The sequence below is a fragment of the Nannobrachium achirus genome (genome assembly GCF_963921795.1).
Source record: "Nannobrachium achirus genome assembly, chromosome: 13".
Classification (NCBI taxonomy): Eukaryota; Metazoa; Chordata; class Actinopteri; order Myctophiformes; family Myctophidae; genus Nannobrachium; species Nannobrachium achirus.
In genome coordinates this window covers 27,266,266-27,282,137 of record NC_137833.1, presented here as the reverse complement: position 1 = coordinate 27,282,137, position 15,872 = coordinate 27,266,266, and the positions used below count along the sequence as shown (strand labels likewise).

Below are 15,872 nucleotides of genomic sequence, written 5' to 3'. Positions count from 1 at the left end.
TTTGGAGCTCATGATAGGTTAAGGTTACAACCACCTTTGTATAGAGCTTGTCATACATCGTTTCCCTAGATCTTTCACAATCAATCCATATACAGTAAATCATTACTATACTGCACTGACTGAGTGCCCTTGCTGCTGAAGGAACTCAACTCCCCATATCAAACAGGGATGGACACTCAGCTGAGGAGACTGACACTCTCTCTGGAACCAAAGCTGCTTTGGCAAAGCATGGAAAACAGCTACCATTGACTATTCACATACTGCCTGCATACCGTTAACATGCCAGCAAGACCTTTGCTCTCATCCAACTCCTTGACATGAAAATGTTTGAGAACTGCCCATGGGGTTATTATCGGCAACTGACCAATCAGTGCAAGTACCACTAAATGGTGCATTGACTGTATATAGCGCCTTTATTCAAGACACTTCACAGAGCTTGTGCATTACATTGCCCCAATCACACACATGCATATTCATACACCGATGGCATAGGAAACCATGCAAGGCCTGCTCATCGGGAGCAATTAGGGTTTCAGCGTCTTGCTCAAGGACACTCGTCTCCGACAGCAAGTGAGCCCGGGAAGGGGGAGCCCGGGATCGAACTGGGAACCTTCCAGTTTCCAAGCGGCCACTCTACCCATGAGCCACTGCCACCCCCCCCCCCCCCCCTGAACTACCACCATGAGCGACCTCACAGAAAACTCAAACCATCAAATCAATATTAATACAAAAACAGTTGATGTGAACACAGAATAGAGGGCAGCACACAGCACACAATAATTTGAAAACGACCAAAAGCAACAAGATTACTATCAGAAATATTTTTTTATTTTATTCAGATCACTTGTTATCGAAAACGCTAGCATATTTTAACAAAGCTTATGACAGCTTATGTGAAAAACATTAACACAATAAGCGTTAGCAGAACACTGTACCATAAAGGAATTAACTGCAACCCACTATGCAAATGATGGAAGGGTGAAACTGTCTTTCTGGTCTCAATTCCTGTCTGGAGTAATTCTTTTTTAAATGACATATTTAATTGTATGCCTTCTTCACTGAAAAAGGCAAAAGGAATGGATAAATTAAGCGTAGTCCCTTGGATTATGATGTAATCACATTCAAAGTCAGTTTTGTTACCCAGATTTGATGAAAAGTGAATTAAAAAAACCACTGTTTATTTTCTTTTGCCGCAAGCATGGGTCATTTACCCAATCTCAGTGTCTCATTCAGCCATGTACACACACACACACACACACACACACACACACACACACAAACACACACACACCCCAATATATAGGGCTTTGGCGTCCCATTAGCTAGGATCTGATGGTTTATTCAGTTCAACCTTCACTCCTCTTTCTCCAGCACCTGGCCACACAGAGAAATAAAGAGTCAACGATTATAATAGGAGAGGGTACTGGAAGGGCAATACACAACAACAAAAAACATTAACATTGAACTTGTACACCCAAAGCCTACCTGTTAGGTATTTCTCTTTTGCCCTGGCTCGTTCATCTGCATCAAAATACCACACTGTGATGGCATACCTGTGAAAGGGTAATCAGAAAGGTTTGTCAGGATGAGGAAAGATCAGCGTGTTGTAACAAAATGGTTTCAGGACAGGATAGCATTTTATTCAAGTGGGCTGGACAGTCTTGACAACCTGGTGGCATACGCTGGTTGGACCTCGTGTGGATTCCGTCTGTCTGACCAGAAGAACAGCAACCTGTCAAATTTGGGCTCAATGTCGGCAAACTGTGCTTTTCCTTCCGGGAAGATTCGAAGAAGGCCCCCGTGTTCCTGGAACCAGCAGAACAAAGAGAAAACAAAGCTCATTGTGTGTACAAATCAGGATGCTGCGGGGGAAGAAGCTGCTGCATAGTAAGCTACAGAGAGAAGATTTTGAAATGATGACTTGGCACACAGAGCTTACATTGCATTGCCAGGGTTTGGCGTACCATTACCAGAGTGGACAGCAACGGATAAGAAAATGAATTAAAAGGTGGATCAACTTTCAACCTGGCGTCCTTATCTTGGGTATTTCATCATAGGTGAAAATGGGAAAATATTGCAAAAATAGATGATCGAAAGGCTAATCTAACGCGCAGTGCACTGAACCCATCTTCATAATTGGTCCTCACTAATGCTCATTATAATAATGGTACCACTTTTCTACTCAGAGGAGGGCTGTGGACAGTTCAGAATCAATGACAATGAGGAATCCAAGCTAATAGAAACTGCCAAGCCAAGTTCTCTTCCAGTAAAGTTAGCATGCTAAAATAGAAGCCATTGTTCTCGCTTTAAAGTGATCCCTGGCTAATACGACAAATATGCCTTAATACATTATAATTATCCTCTATAACTACAATGTAAAATTAAAAACACCTTAAATATTTTATTTCTTCTAGAAATAGCGAATCTTTCACTCAACAGGGGAAATGCCCGTCGCAAGTTGATGATGTCATAAATGTCATGTGTGATCTATCCCCTATGGAATTTATGGCATGCATGTGCAAATAAAAACAAACTTATACTTCCTATGGTTAATATGAGCATCAAATCAATATTTCAAATGTGTTTTTTGCACATGCATGCCATAAATTCCATAAGGATAGATCACACATGACATTTATGACATCATCAACTTGCGACAGGCATTTCCCCTATTGAGTGAAAGATTAACTATTTCTAGAAGAAATAAAATATTTAAGGTGTTTTTAATTTTACATTGTAGTTATAGAGGACAATTATAATGTATTAAGGCATATTTGTCGTATTAGCCAGGGATCACTTTAATAAAAAAAAGAAAAAAAAAAGAAGAAAGAATGTGAAATCTTGTTTGAAATGATCAAACCTGGTTCCATATTATAATGAGCGTTAGAGAGGACCAATATTGAAGATGAGGTTGAAAATGGCTGCAGTGCTCCTGTAAGTGGTTAAGGCAAATTGATCGAAGTGCTGAACAAACAGTATGGAGTACATGTTTCTGTAATGCTAACACATTAGGAGGAACTATTCAAGCACAGCATAGGTTAGGGCTGCTGAGTGATAGACAGGAGATGACAATGTTAGGGAAAAAGGCTTGACCAGCTCTCCAAAGGCCTAGGGGGGGGAAACTACAGGATAGGAAGCAGCGACAGGGAAAGGCTTTCCTGTAGAGGGATGGGAAGAATAACCCACAGGAAAAATGTGCTGGCTGGATAAAGGACCCGGAGAGTGAAAAAGCAGATTGCGGCAAGTGTGACTGTTCAACTCTCACACAGCTGATATGATAGGCCCCTCTCTCTTCACACGCACACTGGCTGGGCAAAGCTTTCAAGAGTTAAATTAATGTTAAACATCTGCAATACTTATTTTACAAGAATTCAACACAAGAATGTAGAAGAATTGTTATTCTTATTTACCTTATCAATCCTATGGTACCACATCTATACAGCATGGAATTGTCAATGATAACGATAACAAAATATTCTACATTTTGGGTGGTCCGTGGCTCAAATACTGAATAAATAATGGACCTTGATATGAAAAGGGTTGACTTGAAAACCACTGATTTATAGCGTATTATAGTGGAGATTGACAGGAAACAGGGAGAGAGAGAGAGATGGGGAGAGAAATGCAGTAAAGATTGTCAGGAGCGGGATTCGAACTTGCGCTTTCAGGCTACATAGGAGCTTAGGTGCTAGGCCAGAGGTCCGGGCCAGGCATTTTTAACAACCCCACATAAGAGAAGAACCTGCCAAACGTGTGCTCTAGTTGGGATAGATCTTTCAAGAGTGCCATTGATAGATAGATGATAGATAGATGCTTTATTTTTTCCTTACGGAAATTCTTTTTGCACCAAGCAGCCATCAAGACACAAAATCACAACACATAATACACAAACACTATACATGAATGACAGGACCCATAATTCACTGACATGATAAAAAACGAGAATAGGCTACCAGATAATATCAACATTTTATGCCCGGAACTAGACATACTGTTCCTACGAAACAGTGTGGGCTCGCTCGTGACTATATTCTGCAGCGTGCCAACTGTCATGTGAAGCTCAACCAATACTCCAGCTAACACCACTCCCAGATTTTCCACACCTCAATTGCACCTCATTGGCTAAGGGCCCTGCCTTTGTACAGTCATGGCCGAACTTGGTAAATAAACAATGAAGATAACATAGTGTTCTTGACTTTCAGGCGAGCCCACAATAACATATTGTGAAATCAAGAGGATATACAAATTTGCAATAAAAGGATTATACTATGTAACTTTTTTTATAAAACAAATCTTAAAATTGTCCTAACTGTTAAATCGCTAAAGTTTTAGAACACCCACTCCGTTATTTTCAGCTTCTAAAGCCTTCTCTTTATATGTTTTCTATGATCCTGGCCGGGGACCGGATTTTGCGGCAAAATTACGTCATCTGCATCATCTGTATATGTTGTGTATACGTTGGCCAATCACATCGCGGATCATACACACATGATACACTACCGGCCAATCACAGCGTGTGCTGCGTCTCTTCAGGAAGTAGCCTCCCTCAGCTACAGTGTTTACGATGGTGAAGGATTCTTAACCTCTTAATCCCAAAATCCTGCTCAGAAAATTACGTTCTACCCCTCTACGGAATCGTATCGGTCGCGGTGGTTTGCGGCGCCGCTCCGGTGGTCCGCGGCGGTGGTCCACGAAAAACGTCCGAAAAAAGCAATACCGCGACTGACCACTAGTTTGGCAACTTACACAGTATAGCTTTAAAGGCAGCACTGACAACTGCTCAGATGGCTGCTTAAGCTAATTTGTTGTAAGTTATCGCGAGTGGCCCTTCCACTATTCATCTCATAATATCACAATTTGGTTTAGGTCATCATCAGTAATCATATAATACATATAATATAATTATTTAAAAATCACACCTAGTGGGAGCTGCTATTTATGAGTTAATGGCCAATGTGACCCTGGGCGTACAACAAACATTGAGCACAACACAACATAGGCCAGATGTAGGCCACGCTTCAGAGCCCGGACAAAGCCAGATGTTGGAGCTTAGCTCCTTCCAGTAGCACTGCTCAATAATATTGACAATCATTGGATTTGATGATGATACAATGAATACATTGAATTAAGATGATCAAGACATTATTAATTAAGTTACTTGATAAAATAAGTATAATCCTAATCTTATTGGTCACAGATTCATTTAAGTGACATCCTGTATGGATTGCATGCAAACACAGAATGGTTTTGGCCAGCTGGCCAGCCCGTGACCTTGAACAACATTAGCAATCAGTTGAACGACCTTGCTGTGGAATGCCTACAATATACACAATCCCAGGAAGCGTATTACATTTAAACCCAATACACGTACAGTGCTTACTGCTTATCACCCAAGTACACACACTGCACACAAACAAACTGCCAACATTTAAAATGGCATACAGTAGGATCGCATACAAATTCTGTTATCAGTACAAATCGGAATAAGTGAAGCAATTGCCCATTCCAAGATTCCAAAGCAATGTCATTCTCTGACAGCAAGTCAGTATCCAGGCAACAGAGTTCTGTAAACAAAAACAAAGAAAAAGTACAACTCACCACAACGAATAGCCAATCATAGAGAAGACGGCATTTGACACGTCATAACAAAGCAAAGCCAGAATAAAAAGGTAGTCAACTACAGCAGTGGTTTCAACCAGTGGTCCAGGGACCACCAGTGCTCCTTGAGGGGTTTCTGGTTTACAATAAGAAAGCAAAGTTATAAAAGATTTATCAAGTTGAGCTAGTCAAACATGTGGGATGCAATCGGTGCCACCATGGGAATCACACCAGTGAGTTGTATTATAACTACGGTATGAGATAAGGAGACGATGGAGCTAACGCTAGTAGGCTAGCTGTCATTACATCATGTATAGCCTACAACTAATGATGTTTCCTCCTTACAATTAATAACCAGACAAATTATCCATAAAGCCCATACTAGGGACAAAGATTCAGCCCTGGCAAGCCCTGAGCAGCCCGCTTCTAATGTGATAGAAGAAATAAGTCTCCAAAATGTCAATGCCTTGTTTGTATATCACATTTCATTTCACCCTCAGTTCATTCATTAACAGGGTAAATGCTCTACCTAGTAGATGTTAAGTTTAACTTATTATACAGCATGCGTTGTGTGTTCCTGCATGCAGTTGAATAGCAGACTGGGATCGCCTGGGGCCATGAATGGGAGGGGTTGGGGAAGTGAATGAGAGGGGGGCAGTGGGAAGCACAAGTACCACTGAAGTTACAGTACATTTCTGTTCGCCTACTGCGCACGCGGGCCGCCTAATTGCCAAAATATACTGCAAAAAAAAAATAATAACTAAAAAATGTAATTGTACAAAGTGGAAGTAGACGCAAGGAGGGGAAAGAAGCTTACATCCTAGCCAGACCATTGAGCAATATTTGTGGAAAGTGTGGACCCAGATAGGGGTGGGCGATATACAATATCGCAATATTTTCCCAAGCTGTATCACGATACACGATTCTTTTTCACATTGGTTTTTATGGTTATTTTTCAAGTTACTTGAAAAAAACTAGACTCTCTGGGTTCCTTTTGGGAGGTCTAAATTGAACTTTACAAGTATGTAACTCTGACAGTATACAAATGAAACCAAATGGACCCGTAAGAGTTAAGTGGAGACCTTGACATTTTTCAAGTTTGAGAACCACTGATTTAGACCAAAATGCGGGTTTAAATTGAATTCTGCAAAGAATCTCTGTATTAACGATTAAACAGCATTTCTTACAAGGCTCCCTAATTTGTATCACGATATATACGATACCTCTGAAAAGGCATATCGTGGAGACATTGTATCGTCTCAACGATAATTATCACCATATCGCCCACCCCTAGACCCAGATGGCAGTATGTGAGCCCCCTGACAATGCTGTCCATGAACACTATGGTCGGGCCTATTCGTTTCAATAGCAGATAACGTATACATTATGATTTTGTAACCCCACGAGCTGCCTGGGCAAAAAAAATCCACAACAAAAGAGATGCCACAATAGTCGTTATTATGCCATACTGTATTGCTCTCCTAAAAGCTACACATTCATTGAACTTGTCTAGTGATGATGGCTAATGACCATCCTCCTCTGTATATTACTGCAGCACTCAACACCAGCAGAAACAATCACACATACACACACGCACAGTCGCGCACACACACACACACACTATCTATCTTCCACAGGCAAAAAAAAAGAAAAAAAAAAAGTTTCCTGTAATTAGATAATTCCCTAAGCAGGTCTGGAGGTGGAGTATCTGAAGGGAGGCTGCAGGGAGCAATCCCTCCCATACCTACGTGCATTTTTTTTCCTGTCACTGGCCTCTCAGACAAACACTCGACACAATTGTTCCATTTTACAGTTGTTGGTTTTGTTATTAAGACTATGGTTCTTCGGCGAAGTGGAGCATCCTGTGTTCCCTCCCTCCATTCTCAAAACGTCTAGCTCCTGATCCACTCAGCCAGTGACCTTTGACTCATAAAGGGAAAAGGAATTGGTGACATAATGCGAGATGTAGCAAACACACTTCTGTAGGAGTGTAACTATCCATTTGTATTCTTTTTTTTTTTTTCACTCAATTTTTATTGATTTTTTCACACAAACAAATACAACATGGCATCCATCATCTCTTCACATTAATCATCATCATACTGTTCATATACAGGCTTTACTTTTTTGTCTTATTTTTTCCCTTTTTTTTCTCTTTTCCTTTTCACAAGTCCATCTTCATTTTCATTAGAACATTTCCACCATCATGTCCGTCGTTACACCCTTTCTCCTTATACTGGAGAGTTAATCACATTTACATTCATTGACACTATACACATCTTGTTAACCATCCTTTGTTCAAATAATTCCCATAATATTAACCATCAGTTATTCACTTATCTCCCCTCATCTGTTCTACCTGTTTATGTCCAATATAATGTTAACATCCAAATGTCATGCCATACACGCACTCACAAACAAACTACTACACTAACACAAACACACATTAAGGATGTCCATAATTACAACACCAGAGGCAGCGCCACAGATCACTTTCAACCCAGAGTCAAAACCAACAAAGGGTCAAACTCCTTTTTCTGCTATACCACCAAAATGTGGAAAGCCTTACCGAAGGTCATAAAGGAGTGTGGATCACTAGCATCCTTTAAAATTGCCCTGAAGAATCACTTACAGGCAGCAGCCATTCGCAACTGGTAAAAAACTAACCTAGCCCAACCCTACCCTCCCCTGCCCCTTCTTTGTATATACTGTTTATTTAGACTTACTGTTTTCTTTTTTGTTTTTCTTTACATATCTACTGCATAGTACTGTGTTCTATTTGTCTGTCATTCAATGTTATATGAGATACTTCAATGGTTTCCAGTGGAAATAAGCTTAGTCTTTTCATGGATCTCCTTTTAGTAGACCTTGTACCAGTGAACTGTACCGTCATGAAACTGTACCTTTTCCTATGCAAACTTCTAATAAAGTCTTCAATCAATCAATCAAACACTCACAGGACTTCCACCTAGGGGCGACTACCCCCTACCCTCTCTAACTAAACTGAGGGGTTTGTCCCCATCATGGACAGGGCCCCCTCTCTAGACCTGAAAATATTCCCTACTCTTGGGTCCTTCCAGCGTCTAGCCAACTACACAGAAGAGTAAAAAAACACCAAACATATCAAAAACTACACAATCCCCCTAAACTAAACATCCCCTCGTCGGTCCCATCTGTCATTCAAATATGCTTCTATTGCAACTCTAGATTCCCCTTGTCCTTTCTTTCCCATAGCATGCGGTGCCCGCACTCACTTTTTTTATCTGTTCTTGTCTCTTTCTTTCACTTTTTCCACCGTTCCACTTTTCTCTCCCGTCTTCTTCCTCAATACTCGCTGCCATCTCTCTACCTCCTCCTTCCTCCGTCTCTCGTCCATCGCCGCCTCGCCTGTCGTCTCTGCTCCCGTCTCCAGCGACACCTCCACGTCCCCCGCCGCCGGGTCTACGACCCGTGTCTGCGTTGTTGGTGGTGTCGTTGATGGTGGTGGTGGTGGCGGCGGTGGTGGTGTCCTCAGGCGCACAAGCTGGGGGCCACTGTGCCAATTCTTTGACTGTTCTTGCCTCCTGTCTTTCCCCTTTTTCAACATTCCTCTTTTTTCTTCTCTTCGTCTTTCTCCTCAACACACGCTGCCATCTCTCCACGTTTTCCTTCCTTCGTCTGTCCTTCTCCATCGCCGTGTCAGCCGTCATCTCCGTTCCCGTTTCTTGCTGCGCCTCCTCATCCTGCATCTTCTCCGTATCCTGCGTCGTCTCCTCGCCCAGCGCCGCCTCCACGTCCCCCGCCGTCGATTCTGGTGCCCGCGTCCGCGGTGTTGTCCTCTCCCTGTAGCCTCTAGCTCGGATATCCCTCGCTGCTTCTGCCGCGGACGTATACACCTTCGTTCCGTCGTCCCACTGGACTCTTAGCTTTGTATATGGGGATTGAAACGTGATTTTTTCTTGTTTTAACAGCCGTTTAAGTGGCACGTACTCCTTCCTAAGTTTGACCACTTCTGGTGGGTAGTCATGGTCCCATCCGAGCCTCTTCCCGGCCACCTTTATCTCCTTAGCCCACGCCTTTCTGAGAACCAACTCTTTTACATCAAATCTGTGGAAGTTGATAATGATCGAGCGTGGGGGAGCCGCGTCGTCCCGAGGTTTTCGCGTCAGGGCTCGGTGGGCTCGCATGATCTGTAGCTCCGTGTCCTCTGGTAGGTCGAGTTCAGCCCACATCAGTTGCTCTATGAAGTCAACCATGTTTGACCCGTCTTCTGCTGTTTCTGGACAATTGAACAGCCTTATATTGTTTCTCATTTGCCGCGATTGCATGTCCAGCAGCCTTTCTTGTAGTCTCCTCACCCGATCCTCCAGGTATTCTACCGACTCGCTCGCCTCTACTTGCCACTCCTCCGTTGCTAACACTCGGCTTTGGACCTCCGCTATCTCCGCTTTTCGTTCCTCCATCTCTCCGCTCACCTTCTGTTGCTGCGTGTCCATTTCTTCTTTTAGTATCCTTATTTCTTCTTGGTTCTCTCTCCTTATTTCTTCTTTCAGCTTTACAAAGTCTTGTCTCACTTCTTGTCTAAAAGTTTCCATGTTTTGTTTGATGTCAGCGAGTCCTCTGATCACCTCCGCCATTTGCTCGGCTGTCGCCATCTTAGCTTCTTCTTATTTCTCTCAAATACTTGTTTTTAAGCACCACTATGTGTTTTTTACCGGTTCTAGAGTCGCCCTAGCTTCTTCCACACACTTTTTTTTTAAATGTTTTTATCTTACATGTAGTTTTGCATAGTTTATTTTCCGACTATGGGGGAGCTTGCTTTTCAGGCTGTTACTCCATCCGCCATCTTCCCGGAAGCCTCCATTTGTATTCTTAGAGATTATTCTACCGATTACTTTTTCGATTTACCAAATAATTGAGAACCATGTTTTTTGGTTAATTTGTTAATTAACAAAAAAATTTATCCAAATTAAGTTTTTCGAATTGACTAGTTGACTAGCCTTATTTCATCGCAACGCGTGGTGAGGTTGTAGATCTTTTTTTTAGATTTAATGAAAAAAGAGAGGAGAAAAGTCCCCCCCAAATCGATTACAGTATGTTTATTAAAATCGATTAGTACTTTTTCATAAATCTTTTAAATTGGTTAGTTCGAGTAAAGCCCTTTGCACAAAGGCGGGTCTATCCGCACGTATAAAACGGACAATTGAATTTTTTTAAAAGAAAACAGCAATGATTCTCTACGACCTCATGCACACCGGATCCGAATTAGCCGTGCGACGAGTGGCTGCGGCCGTGCGTTTTTTCTCGATCGAACCCAGTTCGATTTGTGCGTCTTATCGCATGCGGTAAAAAACTCATCACTCCTTTTATGACTACTTTTGGGATCCGCAGCGCCGATTCCGCACAGCATTGCACACCAAATCCAATGTGTTTTATTCATGCAGCAAATGAAAAGAATGCAACTGTCCTGTGTGCAAAGGGCTTTACTGTTGCAATTTGCACCCCTACTCTTCTGTCCAGGGAGGTGACAAGATGGGGAAAAAAAACATGAAAAAATAAAATAATAATAATACATGAGTCTAACAGAAGACCTACAGTATGATGTGTGGACTGTGGCCTTGCATCTGGATAGGCTTCATAATAACTTCCCCTGGGTCAGAGTGTTTATTTTGACCTGCTTGGGAGCACCGGAATGATGCACAATGAAATGTGTATCAAAACGCAAGCAAAAAACTGATTAGATCTTTTTCTTTTTTTTCCTTTTGCTTCTTAAGCCATTTGAATAGTTTTCTAGTGTCTACAAATATATATATATTATATTTGAACATCATGTTGTTCTTTTTGGTTATTTTTATTATTGTATTATCTTGGACTGACTGTATATATATTTGTACCTGTTGTTGTGCTGCACTGTACCACCCATTACCACTTTTTGTATTAAGAAGAAAAAATAAAAAAAACATTTGAATTAAAAAAAGATTACAGGATGAGGCTTTGATGCCCTTGGAATGGTTGAAGCCAAGAAAATGAGCAGAAAGGGATTGTTTTGTATGTACATTGAACATGTGAAATATAAAATAAAATGAAACATAATCTCCGAAGGTTTAGGAGATGAATGTACCATTCCTTCCAGTGATTGTTTTCTTACGACATGATCAGAATTCTTGGTGTGGTCAAATCAAGTATTTAACTTGATTTTACACGTCTGTTTTACACTTTTACACACGTTTTACGACAGTGTCAGTTTAATGAAAATAGATGCAGACCTTCTATTTAGGATTGTTTTTGCAAATCTTAAAAAAATGTTTTGCTTATGACATTCCCAAAATACTTACACCAGGTTGAAAGTTGTTAAAAACAAACACCACTTGAAAATGCTACAATGTGCACTGGGCTCACTTTGCATATTGCACACAGCCTGACGGAGTTGCACGGCACACACATCTCATTTACTGACCTGACCGACTGGGCCTCTGTCAGTCTGGCGGAGGATGAGTGATGTGAATAACACAGTTCTTTCTGTTGCTATACAAGCAAGGCTTGGATTAGCAGGATCCCTGTGTTTTAATGGGATTATATGAAGGGAGAGAGTGGCCGAGCTGCACGTACTGACTCCATCCATTCATTAGTGTGGAATTGTGTAGGATGGATCTGGCATTAAGAGTGGCTCCAGTGTAGTAGCGGGGGTTGCTGGGAAGTGGAGGGTTGGGGAATCAGTGACGGAGATGAGAATTCGGCCAATCTTTCCGGGCAGTACAAGATCCAGCTGGCTCTTGATAGCGGACTCACACAATTTGATTTAAAAAATATATACAGTATAGCCAATTGTTTTTTACCCCCTTTTTGAGCGGTGGTCACACCGTCTCCATAGCGTGGCCGTGTGTGTAGGTATGTTTGTTTGTATGTGGGTGGGTGGGTCTGTATGTAGCCTCAAGCCTGTGGTGTAGTACCTTTTATGACCACACATGTTAAGGGAGGGGCGCTGTTTTCAGGCCAGGCCAGGCCAGGCACACACACACACACACACACACACACACACACACACACAGGGGGGAAGGGGGGAGGGGTAAACCGGTTGGTGGGTAAACCACCGCTCAGTTCACACGGGTGTGATTTTTTCTCCCCAATTTAGTCGTTATGCCAATTAATTCCACCCCACACACATTTCTGTGTTGTCACTGGAGTTGCATGATCCTACTGACTCACCTGCCAGTGAGGAGCCGCCACCGAGAAGACGTAGAGCCTTCGTCCTACTCCTCCCACCCAACACTCCCCGCTGACAGGTGCCGCCCCAGCCTGTAGGATTACGTGCAATAACCAATATCACCCTCCCTGCCCTGGCTTCCCTCCCCTCTGAACATGGGGTACTTGTGTCCGCATAGTGGATTCCTCCGTGGGCAGGGACTTTACCACTGCGGCACCCGAGCGACTCCACAATTTGATTTTGAGGAAGATTGTTTTTCCTGCACTATTCATCCACATACCTTGGCCTCCCAATCTTTATTCAGGTAGTATATGCATGTGACACATCTTCCGTCTCCGTTGGGGTTATCCACGTGGCGAACGTATCCGGTCCCATTCCCTGGGTAACACGCTACCATTGCCTGTAAGACAGAAAAAAGAAAGAACCCCATGTTTAGAAAAGGATGTGCAGACGTTTATTGAAGCGTGTAAATTACATTCACTGGAATTGGGAACGTTGTTATGTATGCATGAATCAATCAGCTTGGGCAAGATGCAGAACTACCAGAACAAATATTAATGCAGACATGACACATGAGTACATGATGAGTCAGCAGCACAGAATAAAACAAAATAAAACCTCATGACTGAAAGTGTAAGAATAACGTTTAGGTATGTCGCTGCTGTTCTATGTACAGTCAACCAGTTGTTGAGACTTTATACTTTGCTTTCATGACATTTCTGAGACCATTCGTGTTTGTGGAAATGCTAGGAAGTTTGATTTGATTTATTTAGCATAGCCTAAAAACAATACAAAAAACAGTAGACAAAATATTAAAAGAAAAGTTCCAGGAGGAGGCTTAGAGACTGATTTCTCAGAGCGGCAACCATAACCGTGGAGTCGTCCTGTGTGTGTGTGCAGCTACACAGCTGCACTAATAACTAAAATACTAATAGAACATGTGTAAGCAACAAAATATAAAAATATAGAATTTACACATGATTGCAGTATAAAAATCTAGAACATGAAGCTTGTAATCTTAACATAACCAATGACTGAAAATAGCCTCTCAACAGGCTCACAACTCGTTGGGGCGCGACGTGTTGTGAGCTTGTAGATCTTCTATTTTTGTTGCTCAACATAGACATGCTTCCATAGCGGCTTCTACGGAATCCAAATGACTTAAATCAGTCGTGGCGGCGACTGAGAACTTAAATCCATGAGTCAAAGCAAAGACAATGACAGGGACATAAGGGACAGTGACTGGCTGTCACCAGTTGTAGGCTCAGTTACAAACCGGGCCACTATGTTATAAACTCTGGAACCAGTGGGGAAAATAAACCGGAGACATGTGGTGCATGTCAACTTCCCCTTGTAGTTTCCTGCTCTAATAAGCTCATACATGATCTGCTTGGGTGTTGTCGCTGAACCCACAGGTTCTTGTAAACCTGTGGTGTAAACAGTTGAGTGGGTGCACGTGCACTCAGTGACTGTCACAGACCACCACTTTCCTTTGACACAATTTAAGTATATAGGGTTTAACGTCTATTTTCTGACTGGAGTACCCAGGTGTGTAGATATATACACTGTATATATCTTCACAGGAAATTGCTGATCTAAAACAATTAAACAAAAGTTTTGACTGTCACTGTACAGTATATCGTGTTGTGAGCTTGTAGATCTGCTTTTTTGGACACATGTTGACCTGAGAATAGGGAAGCTAGGGTTGTGGTTTAAATCCCATAAACTACCTCTATATTGAACCAGGTAGTTTGAACTTATACAGAATATCAGGCAGCACATCATCTTTTTTAAATATCCTACAATCTTAACCTACTATAAAACCTAACCTACTATAAAAATGAAGAAACCTTGGTCTGTCCTCACCCGCCTTTCCTCAGTGGGTTGACCAACTGATCTCAACTTGCACACATTTGACCATTGAACTCTTCACTTTCCCCACATTTAACCTTTTTTTTTTTGTGAACATTCCTCACAGGGATCATATGGGGTCGTTGTGATTGCAATCCCATAGCCCGGATAGAAGGTGGGTGGAAATGACGGGTATGGTATATCATTTTGGGACTTGTTCTGGCTTTATTGATAAAGTGAAGAGAGACAGGAAAAATGGAGAGACCAGAGTTTTGGGGAGTGACATGCAGCAAAGGTCCGTCAGGCTTGGGAATCAAACCCGGAACTCGCTGTCAGGCATAAGAGCCTATGTGGTACAGCGCGCCTTAACCACGCTGTTATCGCGGGCCTCAGCACATCATGATTGACCATATGTAACGGAGGTGATTCGAACCTCCCCCACCCGGCTTCAAACCCAGGGTCTCCCGCGTGAAAGTCCAATATCTTAACCATTACTCCAAAGGGATATCCCAGTGGACCGAGGAAAGATACTAGACTTTTGAGGCTTCAGGCTGGGGCTGCGACTCTCTCCGCCACACTCACCCCCCTTTAACCTCCTACGGGGAAGCCCGGATCCGGGTCACGGCACCAATGTAACGGAGGTGATCCGAACCTCCCCCACCCGGCTTCAAACCCGGGTCTCCCGAGTGAAAGTCCAATATCTTAGCTATTACTCCAAAGGGATATCCATATGGACCGAGGGCAGATACTAGACTTTTGAGGCTTCAGGCTGGGGCTGCGACTCTCTCCGCTACACACACGTGACATAAAAATCACAGATTTTATTTCTTACAGACTTTGCTTTATTTTAAGCTTTCGGAATCGCAAGAATTTGTAGTTATTAAACTCTTCACAGCTCCTGTGAGTCTTTTTTTCTTCAGGCCCAAGCAGGCAAATGAGATGAGACAAAGTGAGCAGTGCAACTGCCATAATATTCTTGTTAGAAGTGCATAGGGCAGAGTCAGTTCAGCCCCCATATACCAAGTCATACGATAAACAAAGGGCAAGTTCCTCCACATTCTTCCAGGCACTTGGATCCACATAGACCACAGCAAGGTTATTATAAATACATACAGACGACTAAATGCCTTCACCTGGTCCAACGTCATTATCGATCCGATTGATCCCTTTTGCAAGAGTTGTACATGTCAAATTACAAATCACGAAGCAGTCTAATTTGTTTAAACAAGCCATATTATAA

At 42.4% G+C, this 15,872-nt stretch overlaps 1 protein-coding gene across 1 annotated transcript in view; it reads right to left on the bottom strand.

Annotated features, from left to right (window-relative positions):
• Positions 1-853: 853 nt before the first annotated feature.
• egln1a (egl-9 family hypoxia-inducible factor 1a) overlaps positions 854-15,872 on the bottom strand; it is a 29,421-nt gene continuing 14,402 nt past the window's right edge. Inside the window, exons 2-5 of the mRNA XM_080739871.1 lie at positions 13,062-13,181; positions 1,670-1,806; positions 1,486-1,553; positions 854-1,374 (exon numbers count right to left, since the gene is read on the bottom strand). Of these exons, the coding sequence (XP_080595997.1) occupies positions 1,319-1,374; positions 1,486-1,553; positions 1,670-1,806; positions 13,062-13,181 (381 nt within the window). The 3' untranslated portion in view covers positions 854-1,318. The remainder of the gene's footprint in view (positions 1,375-1,485; positions 1,554-1,669; positions 1,807-13,061; positions 13,182-15,872) is intronic.